Source organism: Phasianus colchicus, chromosome 1 (assembly GCF_987193195.1).
Source record: "Phasianus colchicus chromosome 1, bPhaCol1.hap1.1, whole genome shotgun sequence".
Classification (NCBI taxonomy): Eukaryota; Metazoa; Chordata; class Aves; order Galliformes; family Phasianidae; genus Phasianus; species Phasianus colchicus.
Window position 1 is genome coordinate 110739038 of NC_143436.1, and position 23404 is coordinate 110762441.

The 23404-nt window shown below is 44.1% G+C and overlaps 1 protein-coding gene and 1 long non-coding RNA gene across 2 annotated transcripts; one reads left to right on the plus strand and one right to left on the minus strand.

The window, feature by feature from the left end:
• Positions 1 to 517: 517 nt before the first annotated feature.
• Positions 518 to 21198, minus strand: RIPK4 (receptor interacting serine/threonine kinase 4). Its single transcript, XM_031612604.2, has 8 exons — positions 20735 to 21198; positions 14349 to 14640; positions 6922 to 7070; positions 6100 to 6149; positions 4891 to 5049; positions 4221 to 4327; positions 3524 to 3776; positions 518 to 2768 (listed from the first exon to the last, which is right to left on the minus strand). Exons 1-8 carry the CDS (start codon positions 21196 to 21198, stop codon positions 1591 to 1593), a joined length of 2652 nt encoding a protein of 883 aa, XP_031468464.2. The 3' UTR covers positions 518 to 1590.
• LOC149919948 (uncharacterized) lies at positions 21162 to 23245 on the plus strand. The gene is made up of 3 exons (XR_016459290.1): positions 21162 to 21296; positions 21400 to 21512; positions 21683 to 23245. It is a non-coding gene; the product is annotated as an uncharacterized LOC149919948 (long non-coding RNA).
• The last annotated feature ends 159 nt before the right edge of the window (positions 23246 to 23404 follow it).

Consider the following 23404-nt stretch of genomic DNA (forward strand, 5'->3'; position numbering starts at 1 on the left):
AATGAAACATGACAACTGCACTGGTCTCAGAAGAGGCTGAAGGAAGCAGTAAGCAAATTACAATATTCGTGTTTGTTTTATGAGAAGTTTCACTGTCATTGCATTTGGGAAGCTTGTTGTGACTGTTAGGCTCACTAAGAGGCATATTGCTTTGTAACCTCCATATACTGGCCACAAGCACAGATTCACTGTCTACTTAGTACAGTTCCACTAGGCAGGCGGTGAAACATCTCCAACAGGGAGCAGCTTGCACCTATCCGCTTGCATAAAGCCCCACACTACATGGAATTTAACCAGGGGGGTTGCAAACAGGTACAGAGAGGTACCCTATGTGTAGCCACAAATAGTCTCAAGCAGCAGCGAGAACCAACCCTTTGTTTTTTTTATTCATTCAGCCACCACTGCTGCCATCACTCGTGAGGGGAGCAGCTTTGCTCTCAGGGAGGCAGAAGCCTTTGATTTGCTTCAAGATGGGAAAGAAAACCAATGTGATAAAATACAGGCAGATATGGAACACAGTATTTTATTAATAATGTGCCACATTTGAATTTTGACAAGAGTGAAATTAAAAGGTGTATTAAAACATACCCACTCTAAACAATCTATTTTCTTCAGTAGAAAAAAAGCATACAACAGGTAGAAATACTATATACACAGTATATCAATCTAGGCAACACACAGTTCATTCTCCCAGGACATGTACTGTGGCATGGCTGGTATGGTTCTCTAACATGTCCCTACAAACATCATTTTGCAAATAGATTTAATGGTGTTAGAATATACCATTCAGTTACAGTCCAGTATGAATTTTTTTTGTTTGTTTGGCTTTTTGAGAGAAACCACTAAGAACATAGTTCAACTTACTGATCTTAAGATGTATAAAAGATGGTACTGCATATGAAGAGATCAGTTTTAAGCTTTTACTTCTGCTTATGTAATTTTGGGATCCTTGTTAATTACTGTCTTAGTCTGTCTTACTCATCCTGATTACATGGAAAACTGTAATCAGTGTATCTCCTTTAAACAGAATACCTTCTGAAAATGAAACTTAGCCAGGTTTTATGATTAACAGTATCTTGAATAGCTCTTTCTTCATCTCTTGCATTAATTTCCAGCAGATTTGTGTTGGGTTTATGTTACTTTGGAGGCTTTGAGCCAAAAATATAGATCACTGCAATAAACCAGGAACCTAATCCATCCTTTTTCTGAGAAAAATCAGAATATTAGTTCTTAAATTAGTTTGTCAAAAAAAAAAAAAAAAAGCAAGGGGAACCCACAAGTTGCATCCTACTCTCACAACATCTGTGGGAGGGGAATATCACTATACAGGTGGGGCAGACACATGCAGAGTGGATGATCCAGACCACACTGTAGTGGGCTCCAGCTCTTAACCTTGCATTTGGCTTTAGTCCATGTGCTCCCTTTCTCACACACTCAAACATGAGTAGCTCCTTGCTGGCCGCCCCTCAGTCCATCTGCTGACGCTGCTGGTGAGCAGGTCACTGCACAGCTGGACAAGGCTCTCATGAATCAAGTTCCAGCAACCTTATCCACACCAGGCAGAAAGATAGCTAATACTGTACCTTTTGATTAAGTCTCACTTAACAACACAGTAACTGAGCTATTGCTGCTCTGCTGAGTAAGCCGGAGCAGGGTCTGAAATGTGGGTCTTTGCAGATCAGTGAGCGCCCCATGCTTTAGAAGAACCTCAACTGTTTTTGTGTGCCCTCCTCTTGCAGCCAGATGAAGAGCTGTCAACCCCTCATCGTCAGAAATATTGATGTTTCCTGAACTGACAAGTTCTTCTACTACTTCAGAGTGCCCATTTTCTGCAGCAAGATGCAACGCTGTCCTATTTAATGGGCCTCTGACAAGAACATTGGCCCCTTCATCCATCAGCAACTTTGTTGTCGCTAAATGGCCGCTGCGAGATGCCAAGTGCAGAGCAGTACATCCTTCCGTTGTTGCTGCCTCAATGTCTGCACCATGTTTAAGGAGCAGCCTGGATGTGCTCGTGTGGCCAGTTTCAGCAGCTATGTGGAGAGCAGTCTGAAGGAGTGCATTCGGTACGTTGACGTCTGACTCCAGGTCTATGAGAAGGCGAGCGACACGATAGTGACCTCGCTGAGCAGCCAAGTGTAGCGAGGTCCTTCCATCCACGGTCTGCACATTTACATTTGCACCTGGCTGTTTGGCCAGAAGCTTTACGATGGGAAGATGACCTTGCCAGGCAGCATAGTGCAGAGGCACCCAGTCATCCTTTCCTTTGATGTTCACGTTAACGCCTCTTCTCAGCAGAATCCGCACAATATTCTCTTGGCCATACTGACAGGCTATGTGGATGGGGGCTCTGCCTTCAAAATCTACCTCGTTCAAGGATGCATTCTTATCAAGCAGCATTTTGGTGCTGAAGTCATCCCCGTTTTGGGCAGCAAAGTGAAGAGCAGTCCACTGATCCTCGTCTTTGGCATTAACGTTGATTTTCCTTGCCATGAGCAGCTCCACAATGCTTTTAATTTTCTTCTCAATGGCTATGTGAAGAGGGGTGGATCCTTTCTTGTTGGTGAGGTTTGGGTTAGCATTGTAAAGGAGGAGCCATTTGACACATTCTTCTTGACCAGCTTCAACAGCTAAGTGCAAAAGACTACAGTTCCCATCTAAAACAATATCAACGTCTTGAGGCTGGAGGATCTTCATCAGCTTGCTTGTGTCTCCAGCTAAAATAGCCTCTGTTAGCTTCCTTTTCTGTATGTCTGTAGTACCTATATCTAAATGGAAAAAAAATCATCATCACAATGCTGATACTTGACAACCCTTACTCATTCCTGACTAGCACAGCTGGTGGCTTCAGCAGTGCCTTCTGACTGCAAAAAATGCCTTCCCCTCCCACTGCCGTACCTGCAAAAGTTTCAGAGCCAGTTTACATCACAGTTGGAGCCCACACTTCCTCTTATTCTGTCTCCAATGAAACTAAGAACAAAGGAAGCTGCAGTTTGTTTCCCTACACTTATCATGATTTGCCTAAGTGGAAAATAGATGCCTGTTTTATACAGTACATATTGAAAAGGGAGGAAGGGGTCTTTATTACAGTGTTTCTGGGGCTGCTGAGAGAACTGTTTGAATCTTCTCAAAAGACAGGTGCTCAGACTTGGGCACAGTATTAACTGCAAAAGCTACAAGCTCCTGTACTGGTACTGGCTTTCGTCCCACTCTGACCAGGACACTAGACAAGGTGATCTCCTTTCCAATCAATATTTCCATGACTAATTCTGTAATTGCTTCGATGGGAATTCAGGTACCTTCTTTTCGTAAGTAAATTAAATGTATTGCTTCTCATTATATCATGCTTGGGAATCTCTCCATTTATTTTTTTAATAGCTGCCTCCAGCAAACAAATTTGCAGTTATGACAGCAGGACATATTATTCTTTACATTGTCACTCTCCAACCCATAAGCTCCCATGTTCCAGTCCAAGCAACCACAGAAATAGAAAAACCAACAACGAAAAACCCCTGACAATTACCTGAACTCTCTCTTTCAAAGGAAAGGGAAAGGGAGCCTCTGGATGAAAAAGCTGAATCTACAGATGAAACTCCTGAAAGCCGTTTGTCGCTGGCAGCAAGTTTGGATTCAGAAGAGCTGCGGCTGAGATCCTCAGGGCCTTCCATAGTCTGTGAAATCCCTGAATCCAGCTGGGACAACAATTCTGATAGACTGTAATCCTTAACTGATGCCAGAACAGGTTCCTGTTTCGGCTGGGATAATGCAGACATCCCCTTCAAGAGAAACACACAAGTATTTTAGAAAGGTCAGTAAGGAAAACTGAGTATGACAAGAGGAAGCCTAATTCTGTTAGCTTGCAGGTAGCTTTAAACACTGTTCTTATTAAATGAAATCTGTCTAAAGCACCTGGTTTGTTGTTTCTTTTTGTTTGTTTGTTTTTAAGATCAGACACACCCATGTAGTTCCAGCCCTGATTTTCTAACTGTCCCTCAGCAGTCTAAGGATCCACTGGATCTCAGGTTTTGTGCAGGGGTTTTTCCTAAGCTTGCCTATACTTCTATCAGGCAAGGAGGTGTTCAAAAGCAGCAAAGAGAAGCTGTTTAGAAGCTAGTCCCAGAGGAACCTGTTTCTGGCTGAATAAATAAATAAATAGAAAAGGAAAAAAAAAAAAAAAAAAAAAAAAGTGCATTTTAACATGGGACAGAAAGACAAAATACCTCAGATCGCTGCTTTGGGGAACTCTTGGTGTCCAGGTCCTCAGCTACCATTTCCTTTGTTTCATCTTCTGGTTTTTCACAAAGTGTTTCTGTTACTGAAGTAATTTCTTTGAAGAAAGAAAGAGAGGTTTTACTGTTTGGTTGGATGGTTGGATGGTTTTGTTTGTTTTTTAAATAGGAGACTTCTCCCCAGGTGCCTTACAGCTTTTCTCTGTGTTAATGGTTATGAGATATACATTATATATATTTGTAACAAGAAGACAATTCTGTTTCTTGGCATACAGTGGTATATCTCAAGAGCCAGCGTGTTCAACGTTTTGGTATGGTACAAAGCCCATCAACTCCAGCTTGGCATCTACACTAATACAGATGATCGGACATGAACATAAACCACCTTCCCTTCAGGTACCAGCTAAATGGATCAACTGGTTCAGTACAGATCTTATTCCCAATATGTTTACATAAAACCATCATGGTCTGACTTGTCCCCAGATAATCTCTTCCGCCACCAGTGAATAAGTGGCCTGTATCATTGTCTCTACCATACAATGTGCTCTATTTATTCTGTCATAAAGGTTTGCAGCATTTACCTCAAGGATTAAGAGAGTCCTGAGCAATAACGTGACTCATAGAAGAAGAAACAAGCAGCCAAGCTACGAGGAAATCTTACCTTGAAATGTTGGCCGTTCACCAGGATCATCTTGCCAACATTTTTGCATCAGTTTGATCAAGTTATTACATGAATGAGGTCTGGATTTGGAAACAGCAGGTAGCTCTGGGCGGTGGCCTTTAACTACTTTTACCATGATATGTAAAATATTGTTTTCCTCTGTAAAGCAAAAGCACACAATTGAAGCTCTCAGCAAAAGGAAGGATTTCTCTTTTGTCTAAGAGTACTAAAAGTGCATTAAGCAAAAACTTGTTTTTTCACACTTTTTTTTTTTAAAGATCTAGAGCACTTTATCAACAAGGAAAAGAAAGAAATTGGTCTTATTCTTCCACAACACTTTCCAGCAACACATTAACGTCTACTTCTCATGTATCAGTTAATCATCAGTGAGTGACTATGTGCCCTTTCCACCCATAAAAGAGGCAGAAACAGAGAATAAAATACAAAAACACCTCCCAGCTCTTCGCTACATCTCTTCGATTTTCTGTATCTCCTGTGAGAAAACTGAACCATGGTTTTTATATAAACCAAGTGCCTGAACTTTACATAAAGGTGAAGAAAAAACATAGCGCAGTAATGTGGCTCTTGACTCTGAAGTCAACCACTGAGTTCAATAGGAGAAAAATGAGTAGTAGACTGGAACCCGCTCAAACATGTTTGCTATACTTAGGCTAGTCGCATACAAAGGAAAATAGTCATAAAGAATAAATAACTGTCTGTAAATTGGTACATTTACTGTGGGGCAGAACAAAGCTTACTCTCACAGGCAGCTTTTTTATTTATTTATTTTTAATCTGTACCTGCAATTACAAATAAACTCCAGAACCACTCTGCAGAGAAGCTCTTTCTCTGCAGTATGGTTGCCTGCCAGTTGGCTTTGCCCTGCACCTTCCTTGCTGGCCGTGAACATCTATTAGAAGTCTCAGCAGCCACACACTGATCTGGATCAGCACAGCAAACTCCAACAAAAGCAAAAAAAGTGCAAATGAGGGCATCTCATGGCAATATAGGTTCTGTTTTAGGATGGAGGACAAAGGAGAACTTGAAATTGTGCTTGGAATTTGAGAGTTTATATATGCCTATTGCACAGGACTGTAGGAATTCGGAGGACATGAATTATACTTATCACTTGACTTGTGGGGTTAATGGGGAGGGAAAGAAAGAAAGGCATAAGAAAATCCAGTGCAAACCATGATACATCAAACTTACCTGCAAAAGGCTTCTTCTGTGTAAGAACTCCCCAAATCACAATGGAAAAGCTACAAATATATACCAAAAAGAGTTTTAGAAAAGCTGTAAAAAATAATTTTAAAAGCCCAGTATTAAACATAAGCGTAATTTATTTTGCTAAGTTCTCCTTCCTTGGACTTCACTACTGCATGTATTTCCACTGAATAACACACAGAGCAAGATGAAGCCAAGAACTATGATCTGAAAGTCTCATTTGTGCAGGGAGGAATTGGAGGCAGTGAACACAGAGACTTGTTGGAGACTGCAAGTTTCTTAACATTTACCAATTACTCCACAAAAAAACACTAACAAGACCAGAGAGCAGCAAAGAATTACTATGGATGTCATTTAATATTAGCCTGCAACACAACTGTACAGAAATACATTTCATTTAGAACATGACATATCTTGTAATCTACAGCTATGACTTCCTCTTCCTAACAGCCTCACTGCGAAAGAAGAACCGAAGACCTAGTGATGAAATCTACTGAAGATAGCTAAGAATTGTGTCATAGACTAGAAAAGTGGGTCAGGATGTACCTTTAATGGGAGAAAATAAGGTGGGCAGAATAGGATTCATGTCAGTTGCTAAAAAATAAACATTACTTGGAACAATTAATTTTCATAAGACCAGGATCAACTGCAGTTTGTTAAAAGCATTCTACCTTGTAAGGACTTTGCATAAAGCAAACCAAATGTGAGCCTTTGCAAGATGAGGCTCAAACTAGAGGTAGGGTTCTCATGCTCAGTTTTTTGGGTCATTTATTCAAGCACTTTTAGGTATTTTCACAGTTAACTGACCTGTACACATCATGTTTGGTGTCAAAACACCTGTTCTTCTCCTTGATGCGCTCTGGAGGAAGGTATGCAATTGTGCCACACAAGCCATCCATACTGAGGTCATGGGAATGTGACAAACCATTGCACTTCGCAAGTCCAAAGTCAGAAATCTGCAGAAGATGAAGGAGAGAGAATTGTGCATGTTACCATCAGACTTCAGAGGAGTTTACAAAACCTCTTCTATAAAAAGAGAAAGATGTAATGCAGTGACTCAAAAAAACAACATAGCAAGCTACAATTCAGAAGTGCCGAGCTAAGAAAACAATGCTGGAAGCATTACGCTGTTGTAGGCTTTTCTTTAAGGTTAAGCTAAACATAATAAAATAAAAGCAAGCAGCTTTTTGCAAGCAGCAGCATGTTAACCCATTACATGGCAAACACAACCGTCAGACAATTTAGTGCAATTTAAAACCAGTCAAAAAGTAGCTAGTACAAACTACAGGTTAACACAATTACTGCTCTCTCTCATCCATCCCCTTTCCCTCTGTAACAGCACATTGCCAGTTATGTCAAAGTGTTCTGAGCACCTGTTTTCAGACCATGGGCCCAACAAGTGCAAGAGAATTGCTCCTCCAGATATTAGTTGCACTGACCGTGCCAACAAGGACTGAGCCTAACACCAGAGGCACAAAAGGCTTAAAAAACACACACTAAACCCACACAGGGAATTCTCTTTGGCAATGAGCAGATCCGGCAAGTTGGTGCAGTGACGCAGTGAAGGCAGCTGAAATGAACTAAACAAGTGACAGCAAGTTTAGAAAAAGGAAAACACACCTCCACTTTAATTTGAAGTGTCAAACAAATATGCATTCATTTGCTCTCAAAGGCATACCAATCATCAAGCAAACAGATAGGCAAGGAATTTTCCTTTGTCTTAATTTATTTCCCACTGGTCAAAAATGCGTATTATGCTAAGTGGAAATTTCAAGACAAGTCAAGCCTTTTTGGGCCACTCAGGTTCTGTCTGCCTGATAGATAAGATTTCTCCTTCACATAACTCCCCTCCACCCCAAAATGGACTTAAACATTCTTTTTATCTCAAAAATACTCCAGTTCTCCAATGACTCACTCATCTCTTTTGATCTTCACAGCTTCTCCTTTGAGAAAGTTCTCCCTCAAAACAACAGGCATAATTAAAAAAAATATTTATTTATTTATTTATTTATTTAAAATAGGCTCCAGCTTGACACTTTCAGAAGTTTCTCTCTAAAGGTACCACAGGGCCAGTTATAACATGCACCTGATATTGGAAAGGGAGAAAACTGCAGCCTGCTCCACTCTGCTGGAGAATGGGCAGGATATACACCACTGTTGCTTGCCATACAGTAGGGATCTCCTAGCACAGGAGAAACAAACCGACCCACACAGCTTCTGAAGGAACTTCTCCCAGGAAGAAAGAACTCAGGAGAGACGTTGTGTGGACAGCCTGTGCCCTAGCACACAGGGATATAGAATCATAGGATTGCATGAGTCAGAAACTCAAAAGGCCATCTAGTCCACCTCCCCTGCAATGAACAGGGACACCTACAGCTACATCAGGTTGCTCAGAGCCCCATCCAGCCTGACCTTGAGTGTCTCCAGGGATGGGGCATCCACCACCTCTCTGGACAACCTATTCCTACCTATATCTTAAATCTGTATGGGAATATGTGAATGACTTGAGAGAAAGGAAGAAATATAAAGTCATCTGGAAGAGTAGTTTCTGTAGTTTCTCCTGCCAAGTTCTGGAATATAGGAAAGCAGGGAGTAGTCAGAAACCTGTGTTTGCAAGCCAGCTACTCTGGGAAGAGCTGCACTGATGGCCCCATTGAGTGCTGCAGGAGTTTGGGGTGCTCAGTGCTCTGCACAGAACAAAAACACAATGCCAACATCACACAAATCCTTGGTGTCACGTTAGTAAACTCTCTAGCTCGTGCAAGCCTGAACAGATCCAACTTGGCAGAGCCATGCTATCCTGTGATTAACATAAAGCAAGGAGCTGTATACACCTCAAGAAATCCATAGGGCATGCAGGCATAATTAAAGTAATACATCTTCCTCTTTGTCTAAACAATAGCAGGTTTCCTACTGTGTAAGTTAAGAAAAACGATGAAATGCAGACAGTGCAGTGACAGTGCTGTGTTAGGAAAGAACAATAGCTACTTTGTGTGCATCTAAAGCTAGAGCTGAGACGTGAGGTTTGTGCACTACAAGGTCTCACCCCAAGCCTACAAACCAAGAAACAGCTAAAATACATGGCATATAGCTTTGTGAACCTGTCCCAGCCTACTGTGAAGGATTAGGCTTCATACCAAAGTAAAGGAAATTCATCTGCTGAGCAGAGCTGCCATCATACTGAATGTTGCAGAAAGCACTGGACATGAACATGTGTTATCTGCCAGGCTGCAACAAAAGAACAAGATCCCACAGACAGCTTTTGTGGCTACCATTAGTTCCTTCAGGATAACTTTTCCACACAGCACAGGGTATTTAGTCATGCAGCTTCTTTTAACATCAGTGGGAACTATGCAGTGGGTGGAAGATGCAGCCATTTAACTTATCTCTCCTGCCTTTAAGTTGCCCATCACGTGCTTCGTTCACCAGGCACCTTGCTGGCAAAGTTCCCATGCTTTCCACCGAGTCCTTGCTACCCACAAGCCTGCGCCCACCCCAGCAGCTGACCCGTGCCACCACTGGGCACTTAGTCCTCACTTTGGATGGATCCCATCACGCTTCAAAAGCGCACGTAATAACAGCACGGTTTAGAGGAGACACGGAGGCGACAGCCTGCTTCATGCAAAGCAGGCGGTGAAGAGGTAGGAAGAGAAGAGAAAGAACAGCGGCCAAACCCCACGGAGGCAGCGGGATCGTTCATGTTCAGACAGCTCACCCGCTCCCTGCCTCTCAAAGGTCTGTGTGAGAAGAAACACGTGAGCAGTCACTGGGGAGGGGAGCTGCCCGTGCTTCCCTGCCCGCAGCCCAGCAACATCACCCTACTGCCTGATCCCAGATCCAAAGGGCATTTTCCACAAAGCTTTTCTTTTTCGGTGTAAGTTCAGAGTGCTTACACACACAGACTTTTAGCTGTTTCCACCTTTTGCAGACATTTCATGGAATCATTAAGTTGGAAAAGACCACTAGGATCACCCTGTCCAACCATCAGCCCATCCCCACCACGCCTACCAACCACATCCCTCAGTGCCATGTATTTCCATTCTAGTTTGTGAAAAACACTCACTCACTTGCAAGGGTTTAGATGCTTGAGTTGGTCAAATTATTTTATGGAGCTTTCACAGAAACTAAAATTTCTCCCCTCCTGTTCAGCTATAGAGGTTACTGAAGCTGTTCCCGAGCAGTGCTGGGGTTTATCTCCCAGAAATAAAATTAGTGATTGGAAATTAACTGCTCCCAATAGCCCACCTTGAAGTGTGCATGCAGTTCTGCATGTCACCTTTCTGCAAATAAGACTCAAGCATCCACCACAGCAGACTCAGGTCAGAGTTCACCCTAAGGTTTTCTTCATCAAATAGGTAACATAAAGCAGTCAGATTAATTTTTAATCTCTGTTGGCATATTCAGTATTTGTCCCTGGCCAAACTCTCTGTGCACCTGGCTATTGAGAATGCCATTGCATCTGTCCTAACAGGAAGTTTTAAAAACAATCTTCTCATAAATCTGTTTTTTTTTTTTGTTTGTTTGTTTCTTTTTAATCAGTGCTGTTTACAGTTGTTTCTTCAGAAAAGCAGGAAGCATTGTGATGGATTCTAATCCATCACAAATGTATATGACTATAGCAGCAACGGTCTTGGTACCTCCTCTGTGCCACCTCTAGAGAACTGATCAAGGTGAAAATCAGCTCAGTTAGCTGGGATCAAAGAGCCAGGTAACAGCCCTGCCTGGAAACCTTCATCTGGAAGGGTGGGAAACTGAGATGGGACTCAGAACACAACAAAGCCTCTTCTCATTTCTAATAACAGGAGAGCGCTTGCAGCTAATAAAATGGCTGTTAACTACATCAGCTAGTCTAATAAAAGAGAGAATCTCTTTTTATCAGCCTGGCCTTCAGGTGTTACATCTACCTACGGTACATTAAGAAGCTTTATCATCAATTTTCTACCTGACTATGCTTCTTCTCACATCAAACTCTATAAATTTTGCAGCCCTTCCCTTCAGCTGAAGGGACAGGATGCCTTTGTGTACTGGGAGCACAGCAGCAAACTTCACACTGGCTTAAGCTGGACCAACAGTGGGGTGAAAGCCACTACAGTGAGCTTGAGCAGCACACAGCTGAGACAGCTCATCACTACTCAAGTTATTTAAAACAAAACCTGAGAGATGAAAAATAACTGGTGGGATTTGCTTGTGTATGTATCTGCACAGAGAGACTATATATATACGGTGTAAATACAGACAATTGCATATATATATATATACACACACATATACACACAAATGCACATATATATATATATATACATATATACACACACATACATATATATATATATGAGCTGCAAAAGCCAGACTGGATAATAAAAGAAACAAGGACTTATAAATAATGTTTTTATCCAGAAGTACTAAGTTGCAGGCTGACTTCATTTTAAAAACCTGAACAAAAGTAGCTCCCTTAAAATGATAAGGAACCTGAAAAGTAGTAACAGAATACATGGGCAATGTAGCTGGCAATAAGTCAGAGATTCCTGCATGTGGGGAGTGTATTCCCCTGCAGATTGCCCTGAGAAAGATCCCATTGGAGCAGTGCTGGATGCAGCATCACTTTGCCAGCTCCAGCTCCATCTGGGTTGCCAGAGACCAAGGAGCTCAAAGGAGGGATTCCGAGTTTGTACAAGGGGTGGAAGGGCAGAAGAACAAATTTGCTACATGTGGCCCAGGTAAGCAAAAAGTAGGTATTAAGAAGTCCATAAGCATATGAATCTATGAAACACCGGAGAAAGGAGCAAGGCAGATCCCACTGATACAGACAGAAGCAACAGCTTGAAAGTAAGGAAAAAGAAAAAAATTGCAGACTGTTGGTTGCTAGCAAAGCTTCCCAGGGTATGCAATAATCTTCCCAAGGAAATCACACTGCTCAAGGCAGCCCAGAACAACAGGACATGGAGAGGAAGGGAGCTCCTGCCTCAGACTTTTCAGGGCAGGAGGCATGCATACATCCTACAAATTATAGCAAAGCCTTATTTCAAGTTATACATATTATATACATACATACATTTAGAATCAGCAAGGAATCCCCCAATGTGAGAAAACTAATAACTACACAGCTATCTATGTCTTGGCTCAGACTAATCTTTCCTCTTAATTATCCTCCCAATAACCAAATTCAGCACACACACTTATGTAACAGACAGGAGACAGCTTTAAGATATGGAGGCACCCACTTGATGATAAGTTCTGTGCAACACTGCTGCATTAGTCACCATCCTCTCTTGGGGTTTTTACAGTAAGTGTTGTGCTCATAAAAGAAGAAGGGCGTGTTTCCATTGAACTAGCAATATGGCTTTTCTAATGTACTCCACTGCAAGACTGTTTCCTGGCTTAAGGGCAAACAGCTTATAAAAATTCTCCCTACCTCCAAACTCTTCTTTTGCAGTCTGCAACATCTCTTCACTCACTTTAGGATCCTATTAGGGACAGGTCACCCACTAAATTAACACTAACATTTTAAAAGTAAAAGCACTTCAATCATCACCTTCATTAGCCTTCCAGCAAGAAAACGCACATTAAATGAAGCTGCAGGGTCTGAAATTTAATTACAAGTTTCACATCACACAAAAAGAAGGTTTGGGGCCACATTTTTAAAGTGAAGGCTCCTCACAGAATATGTACGTCTCTTATTTTGCATGTAGGTTTGTATGTCTGCTTTGCTGCTTGGAGGACTTTCCAAGATGGCTACAGATCTGAAAGACTTCTGGCTGAAAAAGGCTGGTATTAGACCATTCTCTTCTGAGCTTAATGGAAAGAGTCTGAAGAATGTGCTCTGTATATGAAACATGAAGAAGCAAGAGCTTAGAGAAGTCAACAATGACCTCAGCTGAAAAAAACTTTGGTGCATTTTGCACTTTGCCCCCTCGTATTACATCACCTTGAAGATACAGCTTATACAGCAGGCAGAATATTAGGCAGCATTTCAAGCTCCTGAAATGGTGAGAAAAATAAAGCCTTCATATCTTGGTTTGTGGATGAGTCAAGAATTAGGAATGTAAAAGTTATGCAAGCAAGCATAAACTTTAGATAAATAAATATTTAGCAAAGGCTTCTGAGAATGTGTGTGAGAATATACTTTGAACAGCTCAGATCCTGATGTTCTGACCATAATACCAGCGACTGCCTGCAATTGCGTTGTAGCTCCGACAGAAGATCTTCCTAAGAAGTAAACCATTACATGGCCTAGAAAAAAGCTGAGAAAGCATGAGGCCTGATTCCATTAGGCTTCTTATGGCTCCAGCCCTTTCAAGACATCAGGAAAGGTGCTTTTATTTACTGAACGCTTCATTTTTAGAGCAGTAGAGCAGGATCACAGCCATTTGCCCACTTTGAGGAGGACAGAAAAACAGGGAGAAGATAGATGATGGCACTGAAAAATCTATGACTACATGTGCTGAACTACATCAGCCAGGGTTAGAATTGGGCCACTGATTTGGGGAAAAAAAAAAAAAGAACAAGATAAATTTCAGTCTCTTTCCTCTCCAAAAGGAAGCATCAGAAAGCAGACACAATTTCTCCAATTCAGCTGTCAAAACAGAACCTTCAACAGAGAAGGCCAACAAATTTGTCAGTTTACTCTGGAAAAGGATACTGAAAAGAATTCTGCAGTGATACAGCCCGATTTCCCTGAGTGCATAAGCACTCATGACAGAGCTAATTTTTCATTATAAATGATCTGAACAAAAGAAAAGAGAAAATGAGTTGCTGCCAGGAAGACTCTGCTTCTCTGGACTCCCACTGTAAATAAGATTTGGGTATTTAGTGGAGCGTACACAGCCCAGACCTAGACAAAACAAGGTTGTCACTAGGAGATGTGGTGCAAGTATAGATGATTTAGATATTCACAGCGCTTTGCTGTCCCCATTTTCATCTGCCTTATGACCCTACTGTAGGGAAATATATAACAGAACCCATTACATTTGCAAAAACAAAATTCACTACACTAGCACTCTACTAAAATTTTAGAAGAGCTCTCGCAGCTCTATCTCTCCCAACTCTACCTCCATTTATACATCAAAATGGTGCATACATCAGTAGGCAAGTTGGGGGACTGGAACATTTAGGTATTTTTCTAACTCAAAAGGAGTGCTTCTGGGTTTTCTCCAGACTTTTGGGTTTGGCAAAAGCCATGCAACAATATGCAAAAGTGGGTTTGGGACTCAGAGCACCCCTTGCCCAAGGCATACCTTGACGTGGTAGTGGGCATCAAGTAGGATGTTGGCAGGCTTGAGGTCCAGGTGGAGCAGTGGAGGAGACATGCAGTGCAGGAAGTTCATGCCCACGGCTGTCTCGTGGATGATTCGGAAGCGCAGTTCCCACGGCAGAGGTTCAGAAGCCAGGAGCTTTTCCAGAGATCCTGTCTCCATGTATTCCATCACCAAACCAACCGGCTCTTTACAGATGCCATAAACAGGAAGGATATAGCGAAATTTTGCCATTTCCATCTTCCTAGCTTCTTCCAATAACTCCATGCGCTCCCTAGGTAAGAGAGAATATAAGGTGAAAGATGGACTAGCTGCTTCGTCCCTCAAAACAAGCACAAAACACTTGAAACTGAAAAACATGCTTAGTGGTCATCGCCTGGCTGAATCACACCTCACGCTTCCAGCCTAATATACCTCAGTAATATTTTCACATTTACTGACTTGACAGTTCACGGTTGCTGAACCACATGCAAGCTTGCACACTTCAGCAGCAAAAGTCCCCCTAGTGCAAAGCCCACCTCACTTTTGTGACGTGTACACGATGCAGTTAAGAATAAGGATGATACATGTAATGCACAGATTCACCAGTGCTGTAACTCCCTGGGCTAAAGTAATTAGCCTTTTGTGAGTCATAAGGCTGTGATCAGAAGCGAGCATGGACAGCACTGCTTCAGCTGCCCTGTGCCCCAGGCTGCACAGACCCAGCACTGTCAACAGAGTCCCTCAGACCCAACATTTAGGAGAGAAAATTCCCTGCTGTAATCAGGTGGGTCATAGTAGAAGCCTTCCTTGCACCAAAACGTGATGTGGCACTGAGAGATAAGGGTTAGAGAGCGTGGTGGTGATGTGTTGATTGTTGGACTAAATGATTTTAATAGTCTTTTCCAATCTTAACGATTCTGTCATTTTAAAATGACTTCAGTATGACACTTGCTACACCACAACTGATGCTGGCCTTCATTAGGTAACAGGGATGGCACAGGTAACGAGCACCTGTGGGTTGATTGCAGGTGGCAGCTGGCCTGACCCCACAGCATTAGTCAGGCTGAGGCATGGCATCCTGGGTCAGGACCCTTAATTGCCACGGCCTTCTGCAGAGATGTAACACCCCAACATTATCTGTCTGCAGCCAAAGTTAAAACGCAAAGCACCCACAAAGAGGAGCTCCATGCGACAAGTCAGTCAGAAGTTACAATACTGGTGGTGACAGGCAGCACACAAAGCAGCTTGGGGTCACAGGTATCAGCACAGCACAGCAGCCATCCATCCACTAACAGACCAGGACATGAGGTGGTCAGAGATTTAATATTCCTGCACAGAATCTCCCATATCCTTCTGCACCTCCTTTATGGGACTTGGAGTGCTGGGGACACTTGAGTATGGACAGGTGACTACAGTGAGATTTATGTGGGAACACTGCTGGCAAAAAGCTCTCAATATGTCCTCACGGATGACTGCAGGAGCCACCATGTGACACCCAGCCTGTGCCCTGGGGCTCCACGTGAAAGCATACCATGATGGCAGCCCCCAGGGCAGAGGTGAGAAGGCCCCACTTTGCCCAGCATGGGACACCTGGCTTGGCATTAGCTCTGCCCTACTGGTAACAGCTGAGGGAACTGGGGTGTTTGGTCTCGAGAAGAGGAGGCCCAGGAAGACCTTACACTCTCTACAACCACCTGAAAGGAGATAAAGGCGAGGTGGGGGTTGGCCTCATTGCCCAGGTAACAGCAATGGCATGAGGGATAATGGCCTTAAGTTTTATCAGGGGAGGTTCAGGTTGAATATTGGTATTGGAATAGGCTGCCCAGGGAGGTGTAGAGTCACCATCTCTGCAGGTGTTTAAGGAAAGGGTAGATGTGGTACTTAGGGACACGGTAGAGAGGGCAACATTGGTGGTAGGTGGATGATTGGACTAGATGATCTTAAGAGATCTCTTCCAACCTTAATGATTCTGTGATCTAGTAGAAACCTTGACCAGCTGCAGCACTCTGCAGTGATCAGATATGCTGAACATTCCTCCTCAGGAGTGGTTCTAACCTAGCAAGAAGCTGCAGACCTATTTCAGAAGCAAGATCAGACTGAAAAATGAGCGAAGAGCAAAGCACACAATACTGGAAGGATAAAAAGATAAAAGAAATCTTTCTTCTCTATTAACCATGTCGATTCCTGCTGCTCCCTACAGCAGCTTTCTTGTGAAATAATTGCCTTTGTAGAGAAGTACCCAGTTTGCTCTCTGGCACGCTGGAAGGGAGCGCCTCTGAATAACACAACCAACTCCTTGCCCCCAAGCCACATGCATAGCCAGCATAATTCATCAGGCTTCAGCGAACTGAGCTGAGCACTGGAGTCAGAGATGTAAAACACCCATCTAAGCCCTCCCAGGCAGAGCAGGAACCCAGCCATAGCTGGAATGGAACAGGAGCTGCTGGGCCCAGGGACAAGGGGGTTCCCTGGCTAAGGAAGCATTGCCAAAATCAGAGATCAGCTGCTAGAAATGGGGCATCTTCCCCAGTGGAGAGGGAGCTTCCACTTAGAACAAAACAAAAACCTCCTTTTCTGTTTCAACCAGGCTCAGTTAATTAGTCATTTACTCAACTAAAAGACAAGTGTCTTAAATCTGATTTGCTCATTTAAATAAAAATCCCACACAATTGCCATCGTCAGGTTCTTCCCATACAAAGTCCATTTCAAAATGAAACAGATGGAGATGCAGCATAGCTATTACAGCATAGATAGTCTAATTTTCAAACACAGCCCCATCACCATCAGAAAACAGGAAAGAAAGTGGCAGAAGAAATAGCCAGAATACAACTTAATTATTAGTCAAGCAGGCAGTGCATTTGCATTAATCCTTTTAACACAAACATCTCTTTAGGCAGGTAAGGCCACCTCCATCAGAATGAGATGAAAGGTCTCCACTTTTGCTTCCCACTTGGTGCAAGAGTCTGCTGGCACTCAGCACTCACGCAATCTGCCTATCACTTCAATACACAAGATGTAACGCAACAAGGATGCTGAAGGTATCACTGTGGTTCAGTTTTAACAGATCAAAGCATGGTTTTAATGCTGTCCAGTTACTCCTAGTGCCTAGAAATTACACTGCATTGCCACCAAGAAACAAATACCTCCCCCTCAAAGAGGAAGGAAAAATCCTTGTGAGGCTTCTAAGTCAAGAGGCGTGGGACTGGCCTCTCTTACAGTTTCTTATTTCATACCTACGAGGTTGAAGAGTCAGAATTATCTTCTCTAACCACTTTCACTCCATTCCCTTTCCCCCTCCAAATAACAATAGAGCAATTAAAAAGATTGGCATCCAGCTCAGCTCCCATAAATCTAGGGGTATATATGCTTTCCCACAAAAAACATTAGGGGAAAGGGGCATGCACAGCAAGAGACCTAGCTCCAGTTTCAGTGGCAAGTGACACCTGTCACAAAAGACAGTGACAGATCAGACATTTTCAGAACAATCAGAAATACTGGATAAATCGCTATACATGACCTCTAGCATTCCTGAAGGCAGACAGAGCTGCATGCCTGCAGTTCTCCACAAGGGACAAGGGAATTGTTCCTGCGGCAACTCTCACCACAGAAATTATGACTGTGCCCACACCTGTATGTACCTGATCTTTACACTCTCTAAAGATAACGCTCTGTGTGCAAAGACACAACTTGCAGCTCATGAGGCACTCCTTCCCTCACTGCTCTGCAGCTGGGAACACAGATTACTCCTGCAAGCTGCTGGCAACGAACACTGGATCCACAACAACATGACACCGCTGCATTTTTCATGTGTTCTTTCACCTGCTTCAAGGCAGACATTTAAGAGCATGCTATGACCTCTGCTGTGCCATTTACTGCTTTAATGACCTTCACACTGCTGATCTTCAGAGAGGAATATGAATAAGAGTAGAAAAAACATAACATGGTTAGAGCAGAATATGCTTTCGGCCAAAAATAAAGCAGAAAATCTCTTATTTCAGGTTAAAATGGCTCTCAGACTGTTGACAGATCTCTGCTTCACAGCCTTGGTGTGACAGAATTATAGGTAAACCAGCACAGTTGGGCTCAACCTGCCTCTAAAAGGGAGCGAGGAGAGCATGAGATTTGACCTACACATCCAGAGACCGCCTGAATCCATTCAGTCACCTCTGTCACCTGCCTAAACAGACGCAGCATCTGCTAACAGCAACACATTCCTACACCCCGCTTCATTTCTGATTTCTACTTCATTTCCAAACCCAGGTACACGTAAGATTTTGTTCATTTTTCCCAGGCACAGAGGCACACCTTTCCACTCCCGCAACCAGCAGGCACCCTCATGGACAAGCATGCTTAGCCAGAAGCCTGCCCTGGGAACCGTTACAATGCTCACACTCCTTACAGTCCATACAGTCCATCCAGCTCTAAAAAAACCCGCAGGCTGTTCTGTCAGAGCTTATCACCTTTTCTCCACACCAGACCCCTGTTCCAGCCAATGCAGGTACAGAAAAGACTTGGCTTTCTGTCTGCAGGCGTTGAGGACAGCCCCCTCTATTCTTTAGTCTTAGGCTGATCCTACCCATCGTGAGAGCACCTGAAGCTGCATGTGAGAATTTCAGGTCAGGGGAGGGAAAGTGGGAGCAGGTAAAGCCTAATAAATGGGATTTGGCTAGACAGCCAGAGAGGGCTTGGATTTAAAAGTAAAAATATTTCTGGCTGTACACTCAATTTTTTTCTGCTTGAGGCCACTTCACTCTATGGTGAGGTAATTGCCAGGGAAATTACTCCAAATCTTTTACTGTCTGCACAAACACTGCAGGAGATACTAAAGAGCTCTACCAACACCAAACCAGTACAAATGGTGTTTTAATGTGGTCCCAAATAAATAAAGAAAAGCCCCTGCACAATTCAGTTAATGTTTCCAATACTTCTGGTAGCTCCAACTCTGCCGCTTCAGACACTTCCAAGACATGGTTCCTCAAATTAATCTCCTCGATTAACAGTTCAATTATACGGGCTTGTTTCAACTAGTTCCAAAACCTGTGAACTACATGAGGAGTGCTTTATTGTGTCTGTGCCCCCCTGCTATTTAAATATACACTCTGCAGAAACAGCCTTTTCAAAGGCCAAAGACCCCCCCCAAAATTCCGATTAATGCTCTCCTTAAGCAACTAAAACACATTATGCAGCAAAACAAATGCACTCCTGGTTTTTCCTGGATTGCCAAAATGAACCAAGTGCTGCAGGAGCCCCCTGCTCTCAGATGTTCCAAAAGTCATAGATTGTTTTAGTTCACCGAACCTCAAGTTCACATTATTTCCCCCATACTTGCAGACCTTGTAACTACTGGAAAAGAAGCAGTTCTCCATTGCACCACTGAGCACTGCTAAGAGAGACGTGGACCTGCTGGAGCGTGTCTAGGGGAAGGCCATAAAAATGATTCCAAGGGATGGAACACCTCTCCTATGAGGACAGGCTGAGAGAGCTGAGGACAGCCTGGAGAAGAGAAGGCTCCAGGGAGAGCTGAGAGTGGCCCTTCTGAGTCTACAAAGGGGATATAAGAAGGAAGGGGACAGACTCTTCAGCAGGATCTGTTGTGAGAGGACAAAGGGAAATGGTTTCAAACTGAAAGGGCAGATTTAGACCGGGTATAAAGAAGAAGTTTTTTACAATAAGGCATTGGCACAGGTTGCCCAGAGAGGTGGTGGATGCCCCATCCCAGAGACACTCAAGGTCAGGCTGGACGGGGTTCTGAGCAACCTGGTGTAGCTGTAGGTGTCCCTGTTCATTGCAGGGGAGTTGGACCAGATGACCTTCAAGGGTCCCTCCCAACGATTTTATGACTCTACCACCGAGATTTGGTGGCGTCTCTCAAAACTAATCGCTCACATTACAGTAGGTGGCAGCACGGTTCACCTCACGCTAAAAAAAAAAAAAAAAAAAAAAAAAAAAAAAAAAGCTGAATGCATTTCTAAAACGTTCTGTAAATAAAAAGCGCAAAAACCATTCTAACTTATTTTAAAGGTGATGATGGTGGCCCTGCCGTGTGACAGAGCCCCGGGGAGCGCTTATAGCCCAGTCTCCCTGTGCCCGGACACTCGGGGTTACATCGCATAGTCTGTCTGTCAAAAATAAGTTGACACCGGCGGGGCAAACAGCAGCGCAGCCTCACAGACGTTTGAGCTGATGTTAAGCTCTATTACCTCCATTAGCACGCCCAGTGTGGGGTTAGCAAAAAAAAAGAAAAAGAAGGAAAACACGAAGGATCCGTGCGCTCTCCATGCCCGGTGCAGACAGCCGTCCCGCCCCGTCCCCACGCCGACTACCGAGGCGCTGCCGCCTCGCCCCCTCCCCAGCCGAGCCGAGTGAGCCGAGCCGAGCCGCCTTACTTCTCGTCCACGTGCAGGCTGGGCGAGCACTTGATGGCGAGCCAGGTCTTCCAGTGGAGGTGGCGCACCTTGTACACCTGCCCGAAGCCCCCCGAGCCGATCTTCTCCCAACTGCCGAACTCGCTCTCCTCGAAGGTCTTCAGCAGCCCCATGGCCCACGGGGAGCCGCTCTCCCGCGCCATGCTGCCCCACGGCCGCCGCCCGGCTCCGCGCTCAGCCGCGCCGCCGTCGCCTCCCGCTGGCCCAGGTGAGTCAGGTGAGCCCTGGGGGGCCGGGCCCGGCCCAGGAAGTGACGGCGTCCCGGCCCCGCTGCCATGGCGCTGGCGCAGGGCGGTGCTGTGGAGGAGTTCTCGCCGTCGGGGTGCGGGCAGCGCCATCCCTCGTCTCGTTCCTCTGGGACGAGCACGAAGGCGGTGGGTGAGGAGAGGGCCTGTGCTCAGCGGCCGGGAGCTGCCAGAGGGCATAGGATCGCAGAATATCCCCAACTGGAAGTGACCTACGAGGATCGTCGAGTCTAACTCTGGGCTCCACACAGGACGACCCAAAGTCAAACCGTATGACTGTAAGCAACGTCCAAACGCTCCTTGAACTCCAGCAGCTTGGGGCCGTGCCCGCTGCCCTGGGAAGGGAAACATCGATGACTTCTTTGCTTTTCCTGTAAACAGGGTCTATTCTGGGAGTCTCACCTGGGCTACCGCCAAAGAGAAACCCTTCATCCACACATCCTGCTTCAGGCTGGGAGACACAGTCCCACCTGCTCCGTGCTGCAGAGCCTGAGGTCTGTCTGGCTGTGCTTGGAAACAATGCTTTTTTTTTTTTTTTTGTCTCTAGGAAACTGTACTGCCAAGCATTGATGTGTCTGGCTTTTACCTGCCCCTAGGTTGAGGGACTTTGATTAGTTCAGCTGCAGATTTCAGTGCTTGAATCCTTTTGTACATCTAATTGCAGGTAGAATCACAGATTCATGTGAGTTGAAAGAGACCCTTAAAGGCCATCTGGTCCAACTCCCCTGCAGTGAACAGGGACATCTACAGCTACATCACACTGCTCAGAGCCCCTCCACTGTCAACTTGAGTGCCTCCAGGATCAAGGCATCCACCACCACTCTCTGAGCAACATGGGCCAGTGCTCAACACCTTATTGTAAAAAACTTTTTCTTATCTCTCCTCTTTCAGTTTGAAACCATTTCCCCTTGTCCTGTCACAACAGACCCTGTTGCAGAGTCTGTGCTCTTCATACAGCTTCCCTTTAGATACTGAAAAGCTTCTCTTGGGTCTCCCCGGAGCCTTCCCTTCTCCATGGTGAGCAGCCCCTGCTCTCTCATAGGAGAGGTGTTCCATCCCTTAAATCATTTTTGTGGCTCTCCTCTGGACATACTCCAACAGTTCCATGTCTCTCTTGTACTGAGGACTCCCCATCTGGACGCAGTACTCCAGGTGAGGTCTCACCAGCGCAGAGCAGAGGGGCAGGATCACCTCCTTCACCCTCCTGGACACACTTCTTTGGATGCAGCCCAGGTACTCCAGGACTTGGACCAAGGCATAATGACTCTTTATCTGTTGTTTGAGATACTGCAGCTGTGAGGAAGGAATCCGCAACCTTTGGTAAGCAGCATAATCGTAAAGAGGCTATTCCTATCTGTGTTGTGACCTTCATTCCTATCACACGTCTAAAGGTTAATAAAGTTTGTGATTGTTTGTTATGGTGAATATCAGACTCAAGTTTATTGTTCTAGGCAGTCAGTGTGTGATCGTTTAATCTGCAAGTTAGGCAACAGATGGAGGACAATATGTTTAAAAGCTGAGATAATAGCAGTAGTCACACAGTTGTCTTTGCAAAGCTCCATTTAGAAAGAATTTGTAGAAACGTTTAATTATTTTCAAGACAAGAGACATCTAGTCTGTTCACAGGGCTTTATTCCACATGAACTACTTCCTGTTTAATTTAGTCTGGATTAAACTGAACACTCGTTTACTCTCAATGAGAACATCTATATATACATAAATCACAATCAAGAAATAACTGTGTATAGAGACAAGTTCTTAGTCCCTCTGTCTGGCCACCTCCTCCTGCCTACCATCCTAACTTCCTCCTTCTTTTGATCTGGGTTCAGCTACAGCTGGATCCTTGTGGAAAGATGTTTGTGCTCTCAGGGAGCTCTGCTTAAACTTAAGCAATTACAGAACAGGGACTTTGGACACTTCCTTCTGGAGGCGTGCATGACTTAGTTCCTAGTGGCACACCAAATATTTCATTCCATTAATGATACATTACAATTCAAACACCTGTTTCACTGGTGAGATGGCAAAGACTGTAAAATAAAATAAACTGGACAAAACCCAACTTGCAATTAGCTTGCAGTTGACTTTAAGCAATAAATTGATTGTACACCTTCCACCTGCACAGTGACCGCAGAACTAATTCAACACACAGCAGCAGCAAAGGAGAGCTCATGAGTGAACATGAAAAGAGTTATCCTAAGAGAATTTATATTGCTCAAGTGCTTTCATAAAGGTTAGGCCTAAATAAAATTCACATTTATGTTGCCTAGAGAGTGGCTGCTCAGCCTCAGAGATTTTGGTTGGTGAAGTGAAAGGAGGCTGGAAAAAGGCACCAGAAGGGCATTTCCTTTAAGAGAAAGGAGATGGCAAGGGAATTCCAGATCTGTCT